General features: G+C 34.1%; 4 protein-coding genes across 4 annotated transcripts; all 4 read right to left on the minus strand.

Moving 5' to 3' along the window:
* Positions 1–2,746: 2,746 nt before the first annotated feature.
* LOC107623365 (Integrin-linked protein kinase family) lies at positions 2,747–7,556 on the minus strand. Its single transcript, XM_016325592.3, has 12 exons — positions 6,892–7,556; positions 6,182–6,256; positions 5,990–6,085; positions 5,487–5,572; positions 5,285–5,405; positions 5,077–5,156; positions 4,649–4,711; positions 4,417–4,523; positions 4,152–4,237; positions 3,764–3,885; positions 3,411–3,522; positions 2,747–3,206 (listed from the first exon to the last, which is right to left on the minus strand). Exons 1-12 carry the CDS (start codon positions 7,216–7,218, stop codon positions 3,099–3,101), a joined length of 1,383 nt encoding a protein of 460 aa, XP_016181078.1. The 5' UTR covers positions 7,219–7,556; the 3' UTR covers positions 2,747–3,098.
* A 2,755-nt stretch (positions 7,557–10,311) lies between these two features.
* On the minus strand, positions 10,312–14,240 carry LOC107624555 (receptor-like protein EIX1). The gene has a single exon (XM_016327055.3). It carries the CDS (start codon positions 13,495–13,497, stop codon positions 10,522–10,524), a length of 2,976 nt encoding a protein of 991 aa, XP_016182541.1. The 5' UTR covers positions 13,498–14,240; the 3' UTR covers positions 10,312–10,521.
* A 1,558-nt stretch (positions 14,241–15,798) lies between these two features.
* Positions 15,799–17,007, minus strand: LOC148578960 (oil body-associated protein 2A-like). Its single transcript, XM_016327028.3, has 4 exons — positions 16,721–17,007; positions 16,545–16,627; positions 16,360–16,474; positions 15,799–16,276 (listed from the first exon to the last, which is right to left on the minus strand). The coding sequence occupies exons 1-4, from the start codon at positions 16,980–16,982 to the stop codon at positions 16,020–16,022; spliced, it is 717 nt and encodes a 238-aa protein (XP_016182514.1). The 5' UTR covers positions 16,983–17,007; the 3' UTR covers positions 15,799–16,019.
* Positions 17,008–17,481: 474 nt separating this feature from the next.
* Positions 17,482–21,644, minus strand: LOC107624500 (protein NRT1/ PTR FAMILY 4.5). The gene is made up of 6 exons (XM_016326993.3): positions 21,574–21,644; positions 21,314–21,461; positions 20,705–20,922; positions 19,026–19,469; positions 18,751–18,878; positions 17,482–18,448 (listed from the first exon to the last, which is right to left on the minus strand). Exons 1-6 carry the CDS (start codon positions 21,574–21,576, stop codon positions 17,566–17,568), a joined length of 1,824 nt encoding a protein of 607 aa, XP_016182479.1. The 5' UTR covers positions 21,577–21,644; the 3' UTR covers positions 17,482–17,565.
* Positions 21,645–21,887: the final 243 nt, after the last annotated feature.

Consider the following 21,887-nt stretch of genomic DNA (forward strand, 5'->3'; position numbering starts at 1 on the left):
TTTTTTATTTATAAAAATACTATTTATTTTAAAAAATAATAATATTATGCTTCATGTTTATATTTTACAAAATATGATACTAATCTAATAAAAAATCTTATATGATAAAAAAATTATAATAAAAAGTAAAGTATTAGATTGGTCCTCTACATTTAGGCATAATCCTGTTTTGATCTTTAAGATTTAAGATGTTTTATTTGAATCTAAAAAAGTTCCATTTAGCTTCAATTTAGTCCCACCGTGAGGTCAAAGTTAAATAATTAACAAAATGTCATATATCACAACAGTACAAGAACAAGATTGATAATCGGGAGAACAAGCACAAAATCAACCATGGATGCATCAATACATTTATTTATCATTCTTCTTACAATTTAAATGAAATATTTTCTATAAAACTAAGGAGAATATTAAATAAATGTATTGATGCATCCACGGTTGATTTTGTGCTTTTGGAGCTTGTACTTGTTCTCTAAATTATCAACTTTGTTCTTGTTCTGCTTTGATATAGGACTTTTCGTTAATTATTTCTTAAGGACTAAAACAGTATTACACCCAAACATAAATGACCAAGTTAGTACTTTACCCTATAATAAAATTCTTAATATAAATATGATAACTCAAGAAATATTTATGTGAGATTAGGCCATAGGAGTTAGGCCATAGGAGTATGTAATTCAACTCATTAAATTGTAAACTCCAAAACGAGAGATATGTGACAACAAACAAGGAAGCAAGTGATGTGATGTAACCAAAATAAACAAATAAAAAGAAACTTATCTTGAATTTGCAAGGTCAAATTTCAACATCAACAATTTATAGTCATCATTATTAGCCTGAAGACAATTATTTGTTAGAAGATTAAAATACAATAAAATGAAAAGCAAAAAAAGAAAAAAAGAAAAGAAATAGGAATAGTGTAATTCCCGGTCACAATTTGCAGGTGTAAGTACGATGTATAATCATGAAAAGCAGGTGAATTATTAAGAGTTATTCGACACTAATTAAATAAACAAATTCAACATGCTCCCATGTTCTTCAATTTCAACATAGCAGGCTGTCAAATAATAATAATGTTTCCGTACGAATACTAGAAAGCTACCTATATAGTATATACCAATTCCAAGAGTAAAAAATTGGAAGCTGAAAAAAACACTAATAAGATGGAAGTGAAAGCTTTTCTCACATCCATTATTATTTTATGTAAATCTTTCTCAAAATAACATGGTAGAATTGTAGTCTAAGGTTGATATGGTTCAACACTAATTGGCAAATTCATGTTAACAACACCCAAATTTTGTGTGCTGTTTAAGCTATATACTAGTTTAGAATTATTAAAAGGTTCTCTATATGTATGAAATTTTTGTGTTCTGTGCCCAATGCCTTATGGCACACGGTGTGTTCTAAAACAAGAAAAAAGGTAGAACCGCCATAATTTGTTGCCGCATTCCAAACTCTCCAATAAGGGAAACGTTGCCTCTACACACACACACATTCTGTTATCTCTTCAAATAAATATTAAACATTTGCTTAACCATCTTGAGCTTAGAATATTAAAGGGTCTTCTCTTGACCATAAGACTAACTAGAAATATGGATTTGACCTTTATCTATTTTGTAGGCACCAAAATAAAGTTAGCAATATTCATAAGGACCACAAAGATACTTAAACTGAAATTATGTAAAGATAATTCAGCTACTATGAAATCACTCAATATATAGGCATCAAATTTACCTATATACCTCTACTTTGAACTTGTCAGATCGTTACGTTACGTTATGTAAAGATAATCCACTCGTGTTTCCTGTCTGAATGGTTAAACTTTTTTTTCTTAAAGAAATTCTCTTTTTTTATTCCTTAACTTGTATTTAGGGATATTCATAGATCAGATCTGATCACATATTCACGGTGTGCATCCGAATCCGATCCGAAAATTGTGGATATAGATCTGATTCGCATTGGATCGGATTGGATCGGATCTGCACACTAATAATATCAGATTGCGAATTTTGTATATGTATCCGCATATCTGTGTATTCACAAAAATAAAGAAATAAATAAGTAAATATTCTTTTTATATTTTATTTCAACCAATAATTATCATATATGTTGTATTATTTTAATTTATTATTTAAGAAAAGTTAGTTTAATATTATTTTAAGAGTAAACTATTTAAAAAAATTGAAAAAATGAATTTTATTGATATTTTTTAATAAAAATAAATTTTTAAAAATATTTTTTGTATTTTGCGGATATATCCGATATCCAATATCCGATCTGCAAAGATCGGATAGGATCAAAACTTACAAAATGTGGATATTAGATCCAATCCGATCCAATGATTTTAGTGCGGATCGAATAAAAATTTTAGTCATATTCCATCGAATAAAAATTTTAGTCATATTCCATCCTATCCGCGTTCACTTCACTACTTTTTTGGTTGATTATTACCTTTTTAGAAAAATATTAATCTTATAACAAAACCCAAACTAGGCAAATCATTTAGGAGAGTCAGTTATGAAAGATTCACATCACCTGGGATTGGGAAGATCTTGCACGATTTTTTTTCCAGAATACAAAATTTGGACATCTAGTATTTTTGCAAAATATAAACTTTACATCGGGCCTTAGCCCATTTATGCGTAACAGGCTTCAGTGTTATTCCTATTGAAATTCTCTTATATCCGACCCCAAATAAAATAAAAATAATCATAACTCAAAAAAATAAAATCTGACCCGGAAAGACACAAAAGAATAGATGCTGAATTTTATAAAATAGTAGACTTTTCAAATTTAATTCGTTAAAGTTCTTAATCTAAATTTAAAAGAAAAAAAACCGTTTTGGTACAAATTACATACATAATGTACATTACAAAGGAGCACATCTAATCTTATGTTACATCTTAGATGCAATTCTATTGCCGCAAATAATGCAGTTGGAAATAAATAAATCTTTAAGAACTAATCAAGAATCTTGGAAAATCTGAAAACATAATAGCCAAATTGGGAATGAACACATAAGAAGAAGTAGCCAAATGAATCTGCTTGCTATCTTAATCTTTAAGCTAATGTAATTTGCATCACAGCACCTGTGTTGTTCATATCCGGCTGGACCTTGAACGCGATGAACTGCCTCGACTGCTAAAATTCGAACGATCCCTCTTCAACAAGGCCTCCAGATTCTGGAAGCATTTCAATGGTTTAACCTGGAAATAGTGTCACCATTACAAATGACAATATCAATGTAGTCGATTGGTGAACTAGAGCCTTATATTTTTACCAATTACAGTCTGTTCGGTTACATGGATTAGACGATGTCAAAAAATCCAATAATAAAAACTAGTTTCTTTTGGTATCTTTTTTACTTCTAGAAACTAGTAGATAAACAGGAAACGCGAGGTGACAAATACCTTCCAACGTCCTTTTTGACCAATAGTGTTGTAGATGGATTCCAGCCTTGGTATTATTTGTCTAAATGTTGGTCTCTTTGCTGGATTTTCATTCCAGCAATCTTCAATCAATCTATAAACAAATTCCATTGTAAACTTCAGCAAATATAAATAACACCATGAAACATGCAAACTTTGAAGATTAGTAATATACAAAGCATATTATAGGCTGTGAACAATAGTTAGATTAAGTTACATACATCAACATATTTAACAATTTTCAAATTTGTCTGGGAAAAATTTCTTGAACCTGATTTAAAAACTAATTTATTAGCAACAGAAAAGAATATCATCAATACACATTGAAGACTTACTCTCTAATCCCATGGGCATAACGCTTGGCTGGAGCTCGAAAAGGTGGACGCTCTTTGGCAGCATACACCTTAGGAACTTCATCTTCTTTCTTTGCAGAAAATGGTGGACAACCTTCAATCATCTAATGCATAACAAATAAGAAATATCACGACAGTAGAATACTTCTTGCAAGTTACCACATTACTCGTTGAAATTGTAGGAATTTGACTAGAAGGAAGTGAAATTATCCAACTAAATGATTTTGAAAGATTTCAAAGCTGATTTATGAGAAGAACAATGTAGTTTAAAATGATACTTAGGCAGATGATTACTTGAGGTCAATTCAACACTTTCAACTTTCACAAGGAACAGTTTTTGTTTGAGTACAAAGTATTTAAAAATACATACCTCTTGCAGGATTAACGCAAATGAGAATACATCTACTTTGGTGTCATATTCTTCTTGTTTGAAAACTTCAGGAGCAACGTAGCGGCCTACCAACAAAATCAACAAATTCCTAATGAGTCCATGAAAGGGAATGTCTATGTTTACCAAAAAAATATAAAGCATGGCATTATTTTCTTATGTCCTAAGAATAAGAAATATAGCATTTTTCATATATAGATAGTTCAAGTGTGCACTAATATCAATTCTGAAGAAAAGCAGCACCCACAAGATGTATCTTGGCAAGTTAGAGGTCTGTCTTCTTTAACTGCCAGCAACTTGCTAACCCCAAAGTCTGCAACTTTTAGGTGTCCCGAATCATCCCGCAATATGTTACTGTTAGCTTACTCATAAACAACATTATAAAAAGTGTAGACTATATCAGACTATTAAACCAGACACATGGACATCACATAAAAGAACAGAGGTTAAGATGAAAATAATTGAAAAAAGAAACTCACGAAGGCTCTAGATCACGGTGAATGATTGGTGACGGCTTATTCTCATGTAAATAACCCACTCCCCTGCATATTCAAGGAAAAATAAAAATGTAACAAGTAACACTTTTAACAGGCCAAAGGGCAAATACAGTGAATGGAGATATCATTATTCATTTAACAGGTAACTTAACTTTTCTATGGCAAGTATTGGACAACGATAATGTTAAAGCCTTACAAGTATACAACTTTTCAGTGCTCACGCAAATATATAAGAGAAGAAAATTAGGACAAAATATTGAGAAAACTCATAATTTGAAAATGTCCTAAGGTTTATGAATGCTTTGTCCATATAACTAGAAATAATAACATATAAGCACCATCCAAGATCAAACCACAGAGTACCAGCCCCCTCTCTAGAACCAATATCAAGCCACATGAGTGTCAAATACCTGGCAATATCAAGTGCAAATTTCACAGCTGTTGAAGGTTTCAAAGCTCCTTTTCTTCCCAAGAATGCACGGAGATCTCCCTGACCAATACATACAGAACGTAAGATCACTAAATGTATATTTAATTCCACCTAAGTTTTAGCCTTCATCAAACAACACCAAAAACCGCTCAAGAAATCATTTTTCAAACAATTGAAGGATAAAAGACCTTGGGAAGATATTCTGTCACGATCATCATCGGGCTACTCTGTGTCACAGCACCCAGAAACTGAACTACATTTGGATGCCGGATCTTCAGGAATAGTGCAAGCTCATCTCTAAAGGCCTTCCTGTAAAAATCCAAGCATATTAGCTACAGTGAAAGTAAGAAAGAAGGGGAAAAAAAGATTCAAGGTTTTTGAGCAACTCACACTTTCTCCTCATCAGTAATTACGTCCTCCCCAAGTTTTTTTACTGCAACCTCTGTCCCACGCCAGAATGCACTACAGAAAGTGCCCTGCCATTTAAGACTAGATTGTGAGATGCAATAATTATTTACATGTTAATTGAAGCCTTGTGCTCTTAGATAGTGCATACCCAGAATTTCTTAAGAAAACAGCATTTCTTAAGAAACATAGACTAACTAGTTTCCTAAAAGTTCTGTTCCAAGAACATGGCTACAGATAAACAAAATTATCATAAAAGTTCAATACTGCTAATTGCAGCTTACAGCTATTTGAATACTGAAGAAAAACATTAGCTAAATCTTAATAAAAGAGATGTAACAAAATATTATTATTTAGTACCAGTTTTGGTCACTTGGGGGAAGGGGTTTTTTGTTTGGCAGGGCGGGGACGCCGGAAAAAGGGGGGGGGGGGGGATGATGAAACAAATTGACTGTTGATCAGAAAGAAGTAAATCATAATGACTTTACCTTTGTTATCTCCACACTATTGGTAAAATCAAGTTCTTTAGGATTGATTTCATATTCTGGTACTTCACGTGCATGATGAACATGCATAGGGGCCATCTGAGACAGTATAATTATATGTATAAGCAACGGTGAGTAGGAATACCAAATATACATTAAAGACCAGGACAAATACAATCCTCAATTAACACATACCAAAGGCTTTGCTCCATTCTGCTCCAATAGTTTGATCACATCATTGTTTTTATAAAATATAGCATCTGCAAGTGGCTGTTTGGAAGATATGAGGTTAATTAGTCCAGCAATTATACTAAGACGAGAAACTTAATTCTAAGATGCAATCCATATAGAAGACCCAGAGATCTAATTATATTTCCACTGTTTCACATTACTTATACCCTCTTATGTTTCCTCCCATTGTAAAAGCAGGCCAATACTTAGCTAATGCCTAACAAAAGCAGTGGAAAAAAGCAAAGAATCTTAACAAGAACTTGATCCAACAAACTCAGGCCTTGAATGACACTACATATCAATCATGTATCCGGGCTTCCAGCATGAGTGCCAAACAGAATGGATATATGCTACAAAGTAAAGCATTTTTTATTTGATTAGTCAAGCAATCCAAAACCAGTCTAGCTAAAAAATACCCTAAATCTGAATTTTGGTCTTTTGAAGCTAACTAAAACTTATAATACTATTGTCATTGCCATTTTCTAATACACAATAATTTCGTTATGAAAATGCGCAGCTTCAGTTGATGCTATATTCAGTTTCAGGCCAAAAGATAGTTCACACTTAACAACTACAAAACTAAGTTGCATCATGCATAAACACCCAGATCAATGATGGAAACCAGAGTCATTTTAGTTAGTTAGTTAGTTAGTTAGTTAGTTATAGTTAGTTACCGTGCTCCCCCAGCGATCTTTGGCGTCGACTTCAGCTCCTTTCTCGAGCAACAAAGAAACCACATCGGTTAATCCCTGACACGCAGCAACGTGAAGTGCAGTGCGGTCATCAATGTCTCTGAAATTGACGCTCACACCTGAATCCAAAACTTCACGAATACCCTCAAGATCGTTCTCGTTCGCCGAATACATCAACCTCACACCCGGATGGATACCTTCCTCGCCACTACCATCGTTGTGGAGCTCTGATCCTTCTTCTCTGCGGTGTTCTGGTGCCATTGATGACTGCTTTATCAGCGTAAACCTCGAAGTGTTTTTCGTCTCCATAGTCAAAAAGAAGAGAAAGGCCCAAGCTTGAAATGCTGAAAGTGAAGATCAATGAGCTGAAAAAGATGCGAGTTTGTTTAATGGGTAGTGGAGAATTGAGAACCCTGGAGGACTAAAGTTTGGCAATTTTTTTTTTTTGTTGGGAGTTTGTGATGAGGTGGTTGAAGTTTAAGCGGAGTCCACCGTTGACATGTCTATGATGTTCGGAGAAGGAGGAAGAAGAGGGTGGATCTACGCGTTGAGCTAAGCGCGTGACGCGTCTCCTGAGACGCCAGCGCAACTTGAGCCAGTGGAATGAAGGTGGCGCACGATAACATACAGTTCACTAGCGTGCGCCCTAGTGGATGCCAAATGCAAATGGTGAGAATTCAGGTACAGTCGATTTTCCGTGAAGTTGATAGTTGAAAGCCGTTAAATAAAAAATTAGTTAAATTAATCAAATCATATGGCGACTCTCAATTATCAATTTCATATACTCTTAATTATCAATTTCATGCGAAATCAACTGCATCTAAATTTCTTACTATACAAATGGATATTGCTTGCCGCGCCGACATCGTACCGTGTCCATGTCACCGTGTGAACATTGTTTCTACATGTCCAAAAATCTTCGGGATCAATGACTCAAAATTTTAAGAATTTAAGTGCCATTACTTTTTTGTCTTTTTTTTTATGTAATTTTTATATTTTCATAAAGTAAAATTTATTCATTAAATAGGACATATAATATTAAAATTAAACATTTTGTATGAATTAATGTTTTTTATCGTATAATTATTTTTATATAATTAAAAAATTTGACGTAAAAAATAATAAAATTAATCTTATGTTGGTTATATATATTATTCTCTATAATATTATATTATTATAAAAATAATTATATAAATAAATATTATTCTTTATATTGCTGAGTTAAACTTAATATTAACACGACAAATTTATTAAAGAAGTTTAAAAATTGAACTATTTAAGTGTCACTAACTTCTTTTTTTTAATATGGAGTGTGACTTATTTATAATACTATTTTAATTGAGTAATGTTAAAAAGATAATAATAATAATAATAATATAAAATTAGTTTATTTAATTAATATAATTTTTTTTACTTATTTCAAAGAGATAAGTATGGTTTTGGTCCCAAAGGTTTTTAACTAGAATCAAAATCGTCATTCATCTAATTTTCGATTTAGAATCATCCTTAACGTTTTTTTCCGTATTAAAATCGTTTTTTTTATTTTTTTTTGGACAAAAATACCCTCATCACTACCAACACAATTACATCCTCCTCCACCACCAACACCACCACCAACGCCGCCGCCGTCCCCCTCCCGTCTCCCCCTTCCCCCCACCCCCACCCCGCGTCCCCTCCCCCTCCCCGTCTCCCCCTTCCCCCCACCCCCATGTCCCCTCCCCCTCCCCGTCTTCCCTTTCGCCCACCCCCCACCTCCACACAGAGAAGCAGAAACAGAAAATCAACAAATTCACAAAAAAAATCAATAAATTCCACAACAAATTTCACAAAAAATCTAATTCACAGAATTCACAGAAGAAGAAGCGGAGGGCGGTGGTGCGGCGGCATGGCGTCCCCCTTTCTTCCTCCCTCCACCTCCTCCCCCCCTCTCGCCCCCCTTCTTTCTTTCTCTCCCCACTCACCCCGCTTCTATATATCCTCCTTTCTTTTTTTTTATATTTATTTTATTTTAAAATTTTATTTTTTTATTAAAATAGGGGTAGTTTAGGAATTAAATTAAAAATTTTATTTAAAAGGACGATTTTAATACGAAAAAAAACGTTAAGGATGATTCTAAATCGAAAATTAGACGATGGACGATTTCGATTCTAAAAATCTTTGGGACCAAAACCATACTTATCCCTTTTTCAAATTAATTTTTATCTCTCAAATACTTTTATTTAATCTCTCTCCTTAATAAATTCTTTTGTGTTAAATTTCCCAAAAACAAGGCATTAATAATTAGTGTTAATTTTACATTTAATGTATTTTTTAAATAAAAATATTAATGTCAATCACTATATATTTGTATAAATATATTTATAGTTATGTATTTTATATTTTAATACAAAATTATTATTTATATATTAAAATTAATTATTATATATTTATGTATAAATATGTGTTATTTAATTTATTTTTAATGTATGTTTTATATTTTAATATATATATTTTATATTTAATATGATTAATTTTAATATATATTATACATTAATTATTAAATTTAATAAATAATTTTAATATAATTGGTATTGGCTATTGAGTATTGAGGACTCAATTATAAAGGGCAGAGCTTGGGAAGAGGCAGAATGAGAGAAGAGAGTAGAGAGATGGCAAAAATGTGTGAAACAAGGTCGAAAGTGACAACACTACTACTCTTATGCGTTCTTCTTGTCTTAAGCTCACTCCCTCCTTCTCTCTCTATTCGTTATCCTTTTCATGATGACCCTTCACAGCCACACCCACCATCTTCACATTTTAGGACATTCCGGTCAGGACCCTATCGTGGTCCTCCTCTTTATTTGCATTCTCCTCCTCCACCGCGCCGCATCCCTCCCGGCTCTCATCGTTAATTAATACAGCTCCAGTACTTTGTAATAATAATAATAATAATAATAATAATAATAATGACTATATCTAGTTATCTATGGCTCTTTATCATTTTATTCTAGAGATGCAAACACACCTAATCACCATTTCTCCGTTATGAACACTAGATAACATTACATATTTTAAGCGTATTGCTGTTTCAACAACGCTAAGGGTGGTAACGGGACGGGTAGAGACGGATTTTTTGCTATATCCGACTCGTCTCACTCTACAATAATCTGCATAAAATTCGCCACTGTAAAAAGTTAAATCATAACCCGTCCTCGCAGGTATCCATCTTTTCTTACCCGCGCTTATATATAATTAATAAAATCTAATAAATAAAATTAAATTTCAAAATTTATATAACTATCATCATATACATAATATAAATTAAAGTAAAATTTTAAATATAATACAATATTATCAATTATTTTACATATATTACACATATTATATATTAGAATGATATATTATATATATATCGGAGCGGATAGTACCAAAACCCGACCTCACCCCGCCCCGCTAAAAATTCGTCACGTGCGGAACGCCTGAATAGATAGGGATGGGATGAGTACCCGCAGATTTGGGTAGTGTTGCCATCGTGAACAACGCATACAAACACACAACTTAAAACAACATCCACAAGAAGAAGAAAAAAAAGGGAAAACTAATTACTATGGTACACACTTTATGGGTGTCGTCTCAGTTTGTTTCCAATCCAAACCTGCGTTTCGCACGAACCATATTAACAGCAATAAAGACCAGTAACTTATCTCTCATGTCATAGACAAAATTAAAATAGGCGTGTCTCCAAGACCTCTTCAATACCAAACTGCCACATACCACCCAGAAGCCCGTGATGTACCCAAAAGCAATGCTTCCATATAACCAGAACCTTTCACTCTTGTCGTCATCTTCATTTGCATCTTCTTCTTCATCTCTTGGTGGCAACATTAATGAGGAGCAGTGAGTTGGCAGTGGTGTTCCACAAAGATGTGGGTTGCCCGCATAAATCGATGGATCGCTGAATGTCCCAAATTGATTAGCTACTGGAATCTGTCCTGAGAAGTTGTTGTATGACAAGCTCAAATTACTCAAGAAAGTCATTGAAGTCATGCTTGGTGGGATTGAACCCGAAAGATGGTTGTGGGAAAGATCAAGGCTTTCCAAGTCAGTCAATGATCCAATGTTGCTTGGTATGTTACCAGTGAGATGATTCCATGACAAATTCAAGGCACCCAAGTGAACTAGCTCACTCAACTTTTCTGGTATCTCTCCAGTAAGATCATTTTTAGAAAGATCAATGGTCGAATGCACTGCCATCTGGTTGATATAGTCCATTATTCTGCCACCGAAGACCAATTCTATATGCCTCGTGTATGGTACATGGTCTTCAGAAACAAATGAATACATCAGATATATAAAATATGTTTGAGGCAGTTTGTAACCGTGCACATCTCCTAAACATGCAGGAATAGAACCTGATATTCTGTTTTCTGAAAGATCTAACAAATGAAGAAAAGGTAGATGACATAGGTCTTCAGGGATGCTTCCAGTTAGTGTGTTACCTCGTAATAGTAACTCCGCAAGTAAAGGAAGATTTTTGGTGACATCTTTCGGGATGGACCCAAAAAACCTATTGTATTTTAGCACAAGAGTTTTCAGGTTACTACAATTTTGAAAAGCTGAAGACAAATCTGCGGAGAGGTTATTGTTGCTCAAGTCTAAGATAAAAAGTGAAGGCAGTGAGCATATTGAGGTTGGAATTCCACCTGAGAAACTGTTATTGGATAGATCAATAATTCCCAGCCTCTGCAAACCCATCCAAAATATGGGTATTTCTCCCACCAAATGGTTGTTGGACAGATCAAGATAACTAAGACTTTGCATCTTATTAATAGATAGAGGAATGCTCCCACTCAAGTAGTTATTTGAGAGGTCCAACTCTGTCAATTGTGACATCTCTTTGCCAATATCAACTGGTATTTCTCCGGAAAGCAAATTGTTCCTTAGGTAGAGTGCAGACACACCAGACCAAAGTGGGATAGAACCCTTCAACTGGTTGAAAGCTAAGTTAACAGTGGGCGAATATGAGGAAGAAAAGTTCAATGCTTTGGGAAGGTAACCAAATATTTCATTGTGAGAAAGATCAAGCTGCCAGATTTGGGAGGATATGTTGAAAAGCCAAAGGGGTATCTCCTCCGATATTCCAACATTTTCTAGGACTAAAACTATATCATTAAGCAGGGACTTCAGGTTTCTGAGCCAGTTAGGAAATGCTGGGCCAACTTGACAGTCACGAATTTCCACATTATATAAGTAGTGAAAACGGGGAACCCAGTCATGTGTCACTTTCAAAGCCAGTGACTTATTTTTGGATGATACAGAGAACGACATGAGATTTGTCAGATTATGGAAATGAATATTGGTCATTGTACCTTCCCAAAAGTTTTGGAGCAGATTTAGAGTTGACAACTTGGTTAGTTGACCAATACTTTCTGGAATTTCACCATTCATCATGTTGCCTTGCAGGTTCAGTGAACCTAGACTGGATAAATTGCCTACAGATGCTGGTATTGGACCTGAGAGTGAGTTGTTTGACAGATCAAGTTCCAACAGAGAGTTAAACTGCCATAAAGAATTAGGCAATTTTCCAGTTAGTTGATTTGAACTCAGTAAGAGCCACTCTAGAGTTTGGTTGCTACAAGACAAGGCCTCCAACAATTCAGATATATCCCCAGTAAGCTGGTAATTCTCTGATAGGTCTAGCGTCTGAAGTTTGCAGAGATTCCCTCTCCCAAACTTACTGCTAAGGGGGCCACTGAGAGATAAGGAAGAAAGATCTATTTCTGTGAGTGTGCTAATATTAAAAGGCCAAGAAGGTATTACTGTGGAATTGAGATCATTGAAAGAGAGATCAAGAATGGAAAGTAATGTAAGGTTTTGAAATGGAAGTGATGGAGGGAGAGTATGAAGATTGCAAAAGGACAAATGTAATTCCAGCAGAGAAGGAATCATATTTATAGCTTGAAACAACTCAGTTGATGAGCAGCGAATATTAACAGAATTCATGTTGAGATATTGAAGGTTAGACAAAAGAGAGAGCCAGCTTATATCTCTAACCCATAGTGATGATGGAAATAGACTTGAGATATCTAAATAATGCAAATTTGACAAATTTCCAACATGAGAAGGGACCATTCCAGAAAAATTTGCCTGAGATAGGTCAAGGTAACTCAACATACCAAGAGATCCTATAAATTTTGGAATAGGGATTCCTTGGAAATCATTATAACTAAGGTCCAAGTAAGTCAGATATTTTAAGTATGTCAATGAAGGATTTAACTGACCACTTAAGGAAGACCCTTCCATTATACTGGTGAAGGTGCAGATACGTGAGTTCTGAAGGTTAAGCTTTAGGATGTGACCAGTTTGATTGTCACATTCTATACCCATCCAATTACAACAGTCTTTCCCAATCCATGAAGAAAGGCAATTGCCAGGATCTTTAAGATCTTTCCTGATTTTGAGGAGGGCAATTCTCTCTTCCTTGATGCAAAGAGTGCTAACATTAAGGCTTGTAGCTACATAGGATAATGATATAAGCAGGAGAATAGAAAAGGTAGCATATTCAAAGATGATTTTTGTGCTTGCCATCCTCCAAAAACCGGACATCATACGTTTCCAAATTAAACTGTGTGAGGCTGTGAGCTCCGTTTGATGAACTAGAGCTATATAGAACAGAATATGTACCTTGATAACATAGTCAGATTAAATATATTTTAAAAATTGATATGCACCATCTTCTGGGAAGTTCACCAAGTCAAAATCTGGATAATGCTTATGATAACACTTGAAAATTGAAATAGAAACAATTATTATATAAGGTATTAACAAGTTTGAAGATGTCAGCTGCTATTGCTAAAAGTCTATGTCCATGCAATTTTCTAAAAGCTACACTGCATGGATTTGCGTTGGACTACTTGCTCTTTTTAAAATATTTATGTCCTAATTAATTTGTAAACAAATATATTATAAGCACTTGATTAGTAATGTGAGTGTGACAATGGTGCATACCTGTTATTGACAATGCGAGTCCTTGACTGAGTAAGCTTGTTGAATTTGGATTCTAGGAGCAAGAATTTGAGGGTGGCCTTCACGGTAATGCAGTGAATCCATTATAAATTGATCTCTGAATATGACATATTAGTATAAAATTGATCATAATCATATTGTCACAAAATTATCCATTACCTTCCTTCGCGTCTCTTTCAAGCTCATCTTCATGGTTCCTTCTCTGCAATTAATTAAAGCAGCAGCTTCAAATAAATTGTGTCCGACTTGAAGTGTAAATACAGGGAAAGAACCAAAGACTTACTTGTAAATTATAAAGCACAATTTCCTAATTCAAAATTACTAACATCTATAATTAAAATCTTATTACATCTAATCCTATGTATTTATTCTAGCAATAATTAATAAATACAAACAAAAGCCAAAAAAGATAAATTATGACTATCTTTGACTCCCAAACATTTTTGAATATTGTGTGTAAAAATATACAATAAGCTCAACAATGACTATTGGAGGGTATTATTGTAATAAATCGGATTCAGTTATAGCAGTTAGTGATAGTTGGTGGCTACTAGATGTTTATAGCAAGTTGGCATTCTTAGTTGAAGCTAGCTATTTATACTATTAATTGTAACTAAAGCAATATGTGATCTCTCATTCTATCTATCTATTTATAATATATAAAAGCTGATACCAACTTTTTTTTATAATAAATTTAAGCTATCTTTTCTTTGTTAACGATGCCACATCAGCAATTCTAATGATTTGGCAAAAGATTGAAATCAACTAATCACTATTTAGTAAAATATTTTTAAAAAATTAAAACAAAAAATTTTTATCTATTATTATTCAATTAAAAATCAAGTACTAATTAAATGCAATAAATATACATTAAAAGTGTCATAATAATGATAATTATAAAAAATTTCAGTTACAAATATTCAAATTCTACAACTTATACATATTAAGATTCTTCCTGCTCTTTATTTCTTAATTTCTTATATTAATTATCAAAAATTTCTTAAATTTAATATAACATTTTTATATATTTTTCATTCTCATTCATTCATTTTTTTTAATTATTTACCAAAAAAAATGCAAGAGGTGGAAAATTAGAATTCCAAGGGTTAATGAATACAAAACACATTGCGTAAAGAATGGTAGAAAATTAAAAAAATATTTTAAGTAAAGATTAAAAAATATCAATTTATGTCCCAAACATCTAAAGAATGAAAATAACATTAATATATGCAAACATATAAATAGAATGCAAACAAATAAAAAAATATTTTTTTATAAACAAATTGATTATATAAAATAAAATATAATTGATGATAAGACATAGTATTTGTATGACATGGTTGTTGAAATAATAAATAAAAATGACATTACTTCATTGTAAAAATATGATTTTTTTAAACTAATATGTATATATATATATATATATATATATATGGTATCATATACCATTTAAGCTATAACTCATTGCCAAGAAATTATCCTTGTGTTATATAAGGAAAAAATACTCAATTTGGTCCTTAAAATTACACTCCAACCTCAATTTAGTCTTTTGAGTTTCAATTGTCTCAATTTAGTCCCTAAATTTTTCAAATTTTAATCATGTTAGTCCGGTGATTTCCGTCACAAAGTCGATTGAAAAGTTTAGAAACTAAATTGAGACAACTTCAAGGACTAAATTAAAATTCGAGTATAATTTTAAGGACCAAATTGAGTATTTTCTCGTTATACTGAATAAGCAATAGCAAGTTCTCTGTTTGGATCATTTCTCTCTTCACTCTAACCACTTCCTAACTTCTCTGAGTTGCTCATATTAAATAGTCCACAAATTATACTAGAATTAAAATCATTCATATATATATTTTGTATATAATGTTGATTGACGGATAGATTAAATTAACGACTTTATTTACTATGAGGATTCAGTTGTCATGAGGAATCAATACAACAAATTCATTTTACGTGAACAGAACCCAACTCACTCACTCACGTAATTATTATGACAAGCACTTAGATAATAGCTAAACACTTGAGACAATCCACTATTACATTTCATCACTTTAGATTTGTTCCCTCATCAAGATCTCATACATATATAGAAACATTGTTCAAGGAAAAGGTGCCCTGAGTATCATCTCACTATCCACAATGTCAATGGCAAACCCTTTACCATGCTGCTTCCAATAATCAGCGAAAGGGCTAATCATCTCAGGCTCAGGAATCTCAAGCCTTGAGGTCTTATAGCTGTCTGAGGAAACATGATACTTTGCATCCCTCTGATGCACCAGATCCGGCCTCACCAGCCCAGGCTTCACCCCTTGTGGTGACATCATTAGTGCTGGTGCACCCATTGGAAGCTTATCTCCTGCACCAATAATAGCTTGATTAAACTCCAAAAATATAATAAGACAAAGATTGTTAATTTTATTATCCATTATGCATATACACCTCTGTCGGCCTGCCAAGTACACCAGAATTTTCCATAGGATTTAGCAAGGTTCTCAAGCTCAGGCATGGCAATCGTTTCTGGAACTCTTGGGCTTATCAATAGACCCAACTTGACCTGCACCATCCAATCAAATCAGCCTCTATGACACAGCAAAAAAACAAAAAAGAGAATAAAAGTGAAAAACCTCGTAAGCATGAGAGTGCCAAAGCTTCTTCTCCTCGTTAGGCAGATCTTCAAAGATTCTATCAGAAATAATATACTCCACACCTGGCACACATTCATATGGAGTGAGCGAGTCAGTTTAAATAACAAGAAGAAACATGCTTGCATGATGCATGGAAAGTGAGGGAGTAATTAGACCAAGGAGGCGGGCGTTGGCGTCGTCCGAGTCGTAGACGGCGCACTGGAGGAAGTCCTGGTTGAGGCGGGAGCAGTAGTGGTGAGTCTCGATCTGGCGAGACATGTCGTGGCTGTAGATGGCGAAGGAGCAGACATGCTGGCTGAACTGTTTCACGGGTTTGAGGGACTGAAGCATCATGGCGCCCTTGTCTAGCATGTGCTGCCCCACGCTCATGGATTGCCCCGGTGGTGTGGGGCCCGCTGACTTGTCCGCCGAAGCCATTATTGTTGTGTTGGAAGAGATGAGAGTGTATTGGAAGTGATATAGAGGAAGGAAAAGGGGACGTGGTAGGCATGCAAGGTGCATTACGTGGCTTAGACTTGTTAATTACTTGTCAGGTTATGTTGCCATTTGTGAAGCTTTGGGAACTTGGAGTGGGGACCTTTACATAACTACAAACAACTTTATCAACTTCAACTAGTAGTGACGTAATAATGAGTCTTGAATAACCATATCAAGAGTTTTTCTTTTTTTTCTTACCAGCAGGTTTAAGTAGTATGTGATTTATAAAAAAAATTAACTTTCACAAATCTTAAAATGAATAATATATACATAATATGAAGACAAAATCATAATAAAAAAAACACTGAATATAGAAAAAAGATTAAAATGGAGATTAATTCCTCTCAAAAGGTATGGAGTGGATAGTAAGATCTATATGTGGATTGTGAAAATCTTGAGACAAAAAAGCCTCCAAATTGTGAGGAATAGAAAAAGAGGCTCACAAAACAACCAACAATTATTTACTCCTTATGATAACCCATCTTTATTACTTATTTTTTTTCTTCTTCCTTGTAAACAATAATCATTCCTTTGATTTTGAATTGTCATCTGGCACTATAGGTTGTTGAGGCCGGTACTTATACATCTTTGAAACAAACAAATAGATTATGAAGTTGATGAAGCTCACCACAGATAGGAACAAGTAGAAAAGGTTTAGATGGTTTCTGTTAATGTTGTTCCCTGCTAACCATCCCCTACTATTAGTGTGATGCTTGGTTGCACCATTCACACATTTCACCATAATAGTACTTAGAAAATACCCGAGTGCCATTGAAGTCCAAAGGAAGCATGTTGATGTAGATTTAAGCCCTTTTGGTGCTTCTGAATAGAAAAACTGAAGCAACCCCACATAGGTAAACATGTCAGCTATGCCAAATATGAAGTATTGAAAAGAAAGCCAGAATGTGCTTATTGGCAATGGCTGAAGTACTGGTATAGCATCAAGCATGTTATGGTCTCTTGCGACTTGTTTTCTCTTCACTTCCATTATTGAAGCCGCTGCCATTGATATGCAAGAGAGTACTAGACCTACTCCTATGCGCTGCAAGTGCGTGACTCCAGTGGGAATACCGGTGAATCTGCGCAAAAGAGGCACAAAGATGCGGTCGTAGATTGGAACAATTATGATTAAGAACGTGACTGGGATGATTGGGAGGGATGCTGGTGGGATGTGGAAATTATTGATGAATCTGGTGTCCATTGTATAGCCTTGTTGGATAGAAAATGTTTGGAGTTGAGCCAGGCAAAGGGTCATTATGATTGTGCAGCAGAAAATTGGGACCATGCTAAGAAGGATTTTTGCATTTTCTACTTGTGTAACTCTGCAAAGCTTCCATGGGCTTTGAGCCTCTGGTTTCTCAGATTGATCATTAGGTTTTGTTTGGATGGCTGCTTTGTCCAAAAACCTGTGAAAAAAGAAGCTTCTGTTCAGAACTACAAAACCAAAGACATTGGAATTGGAATGATATATACTAATTGCAAATGCTGAGATCTTTGACCACTATGGCACATTTTTCATAGCCAAGATCTTTTAGGGTTCATCAAAGTGTAGACTACCCAAATCCACATGTTTTAATTAATTTACAAAATATAGATATTATAAGACCTTTTACTTTAGCCTTGTATTAATTTTACTTCTTAATTATGGCAAAGAGGATGCAATAGAACTATATCTGTGCTTTAACAGTTACAGGAAGGAAAATTGAACCTGTAAATATCTCTATGAGGTAGAAACTCTGTTTCCAAAGCAGCTTCCTTGTCAGACTCAATCTCATATAGTTCTGCAGGATCTTCAGGAAGGGTAAGTCTTCTATTCCGGATTGCAGCAACATAGACCTGGAAATTAAAACACATGAATAAGTGCAATAAGGAGTTTGCAACCATTATAGACATCATCGTCTGGGGTATTAAGCTTATCGAAATTCGAGAGTAATGCTGATTAAGTTAAAACCAACACCACTGAAGCATGTATACAACAGATACCTGCACGATCTCAAGTAAAGCACTTGTTCCTTTAGCAGGATGAATTCTGTATAGTGGCAATGCAGCAGCAAAGATAATGATGCCAAGTAACATAGCAATGGTGCCAATCCCAAATCCCCAATCCCATCCTTTATGGATTTGTATCCACACAATGAAGGTTAAGCTGACAGCACCACCAAGGCACACTGCAAGCAAGAGTGTGTTGAAGAATGTTGACATCAGCCTTGATTCTTTTGGGTCTGTTTCATCAAACTGGTCAGCACCATGTGATGGCAAAGAAGCTTTGACCCCTGCACTTCCAAATGCCAACAAGTACAAGCCAATGTAGAGAAATGCTTCTTGGCCTCTTCTGAGTTTCTCACAGTGAAATCTTGGATCAAACATATTGCAAGGGGGTGGCTTAAGGCTAGAATAGTGCGCTTGTGCCGTGATCAATACAAGTCCCTGCATAACATAGTTCACATTTCACAATATCACCTCAAATTTTCATTCAGACATTATTACAAGCAGTTGATAGTCATAGTTACTACTTACTACGGTACATGTTATCATAAACTAGAAAATGTATGCCTAATTGTTTTTTTTTTTTTTTTGAAAAAGTGAATTAAAGATAAAATTCTATTCGTTATAAAAAAAATTAAAATATATAACCACGAGGATAAAGATTTAATTATGTGATGCTATAAAATACAGTATATGACAATAAATTTGTTGTCTACAATCCAAATGTACAATTTGGTCAACTTGTTTTAAATTTTAATATGATTTTGCGCGTCTTTATCTGAGGATAAAAAAACTACATAGAGAGTACAGACAATGAGAACACCCAATTTTGCCCATGACATCTACACATAAAACTATGTTAATTTTAAAAAATACTAATAACTATATATTCATAACTATGTTTGACCACAATGATAAATTGATAATCAAGTGATATATATATATATATATATATATATATATATATATATATATAATTAAAGGCGTGAGGAAGTTTAATTAAGCTAACTTGAGTCTATATACGAACTCTATAATTTGTGGCTAATTTGAGTGTAGTTATTAGTATTTAGGGTTAAATTTAAATATCATAATAATGAAATATTCTTTTTAAACTATTATTTAGGGGTGGCAATGGGTAGGGTAGGGTAGGGTAAGGTTTGGAGTCAATCCTAACCCTATCTGCGAGTTGAGAATATCTCAACCCTAACCTACCCGTTCTTAATCTGCGGGTACCCGACCCTACCCACGGGTTACAAAAAAATGCAACGTTATTATATAACTTGATGATAATTTAAAATAGAATTGACTTTTATGTAAAAAAAATTTATTAAATTATCAATTAATGATCTTCTTTTAATGACTAAGGATCTTTTGTATTTAGTGAGAAGTCTTTAGTTTAACATCTACTTAAAATATATTTTTATATGAATATATAACATATACATATATAGGGTGCGAGTTGGTCGGGTAGAGTTGAGGCTCAATCCGCACCCTATCCGACCCGCACGAAAACCCTATCCGTACCTTATCCTATCCGTTGCGAATTGGATGGGGTCGGATTGGATAGCCGCGAGTAGGGTACATATTGCCACCCATACTATTATTCCATTACTGTATTTTTAGACATAAATACGTATATAAACATAATCTACAGGTGCTAATTTAACTCACTGTACCAGAAAGTCGAGGGAGCCAGAAATAAGAACGGATTTGTATCTGCCAAGCCAGGTGTCAGCAACGACGGCGACCAAAAGGGCGAGGATGTAGCTTACACCCAGATAGGTGGTGAGCATGTTAGCCGCATCTGCCAGATCATAGTGCATTTCTCCGTTGAAGTATGGCACCCCGTTCACCGCCAGCGAGAATGTCGCCAAGTTCTCGAAACCAAGCGTCACTGCATCCATCCATTCCATGCATAACGCACGTAACCATATCAAATTCATTTTACTATTAAGCAATAATAGTAGGTGAAATTGTATAATTATTTTTATGTACAATTATTTATTAAAAATTATTAAATAATTTGATATATTTATTAAATTATTATCTAATAAATTTTAATTATTAATTTTATATAAAAATAATTGTATATAAATTAAAATAAGAAAAACTTTAGGGTCAACAACTTTTGTATTTTATGGCTCTCACCATTGCCTGTAATTTCACATCATTAAAAAGATTATTGATGGCCAATTGATAATTACAAAACACAAAAATTACTGCCCTAACACTCCTCTTACAATAATTAGATGACATACAGATAACCCTAAAATCTTAGGATGTACCTAGCATGGGGATTGCAGCTATCATTCCACCATGCTTATTTTTGAGAGCTCTTCTTCCTTTCCAATCAACCTTTCCATCTACCGCCATCAGCTGCTCCAGCTCCACTGCCTCCACCTTCGAATTCCCATCAACCACTTCAGAAGTTTCCTGCATGTATATATGGTAACGAATGAATGTGTATATAACAAGTAACAAGAAGAAAGTCAAAACTAGAAAACTTATTAACTGATGAGTTCTTTCTAGCCAATATAAAAGATACCATTTCCAATACAAATAATGAATATGCTGAACTTGTGCAGAAGATACAAATTTAGAAACGCAGCAAGCAAGACCAACTCCCTCTCCTTATATAATGTGAAAAATGCTTATCAAAAAGTATATTTCTTAATCATAAAGATAATATAATGATTCCCTTTAATAGACAATAATAACGAGCACATCAAGTGCCTCACTCGACAAAGATGGACATGGTTGTAGCTGATTCTTCCTAGTCAGAATATACACTCTTCTTGGTTGGTAGCAAATTGCATCACATTGAAAAAGCCGACTTTACAATATAATAGCTATATATTT

The sequence above is a fragment of the Arachis ipaensis genome, chromosome B10 (assembly GCF_059453495.1).
Source record: "Arachis ipaensis isolate K30076 ecotype BB chromosome B10, ASM5945349v1, whole genome shotgun sequence".
In the NCBI taxonomy this organism is placed as follows: domain Eukaryota; kingdom Viridiplantae; phylum Streptophyta; class Magnoliopsida; order Fabales; family Fabaceae; genus Arachis; species Arachis ipaensis.

Bases quoted from the DNA above. Each gene is read 5' to 3' on its own strand.
- LOC148578960 (XM_016327028.3), bottom strand. From the start codon at position 16,982: ATGGCTTCGGCGGACAAGTCAGCGGGCCCCACACCACCGGGGCAATCC. The intron at 16,475-16,544 runs GTTTTTCACTTT...TGGATGGTGCAG, and splicing joins GGCACTCTCATGCTTACGAG to GTCAAGTTGGGTCTATTGAT. The intron at 16,277-16,359 runs GTGTATATGCAT...TTATTGGTGCAG, and splicing joins TACTTGGCAGGCCGACAGAG to GAGATAAGCTTCCAATGGGT.
- LOC107624555 (XM_016327055.3), bottom strand. From the start codon at position 13,497: ATGATGTCCGGTTTTTGGAGGATGGCAAGCACAAAAATCATCTTTGAA.
- LOC107624500 (XM_016326993.3), bottom strand. The intron at 18,879-19,025 runs GTATCTGTTGTA...TTTAATTTCCAG, and splicing joins CTTTACTTGAGATCGTGCAG to GTCTATGTTGCTGCAATCCG. The intron at 18,449-18,750 runs GTTCAATTTTCC...CTTTTTTCACAG, and splicing joins CCTCATAGAGATATTTACAG to GTTTTTGGACAAAGCAGCCA.
- LOC107623365 (XM_016325592.3), bottom strand. From the start codon at position 7,218: ATGGAGACGAAAAACACTTCGAGGTTTACGCTGATAAAGCAGTCATCA. The intron at 5,157-5,284 runs GTCTTTTATCCT...TGTATTGGTCAG, and splicing joins TGACAGAATATCTTCCCAAG to GGAGATCTCCGTGCATTCTT. The intron at 3,523-3,763 runs GTAAGTCTTCAA...ATTTGTTTATAG, and splicing joins TATGCCCATGGGATTAGAGA to ATTGATTGAAGATTGCTGGA.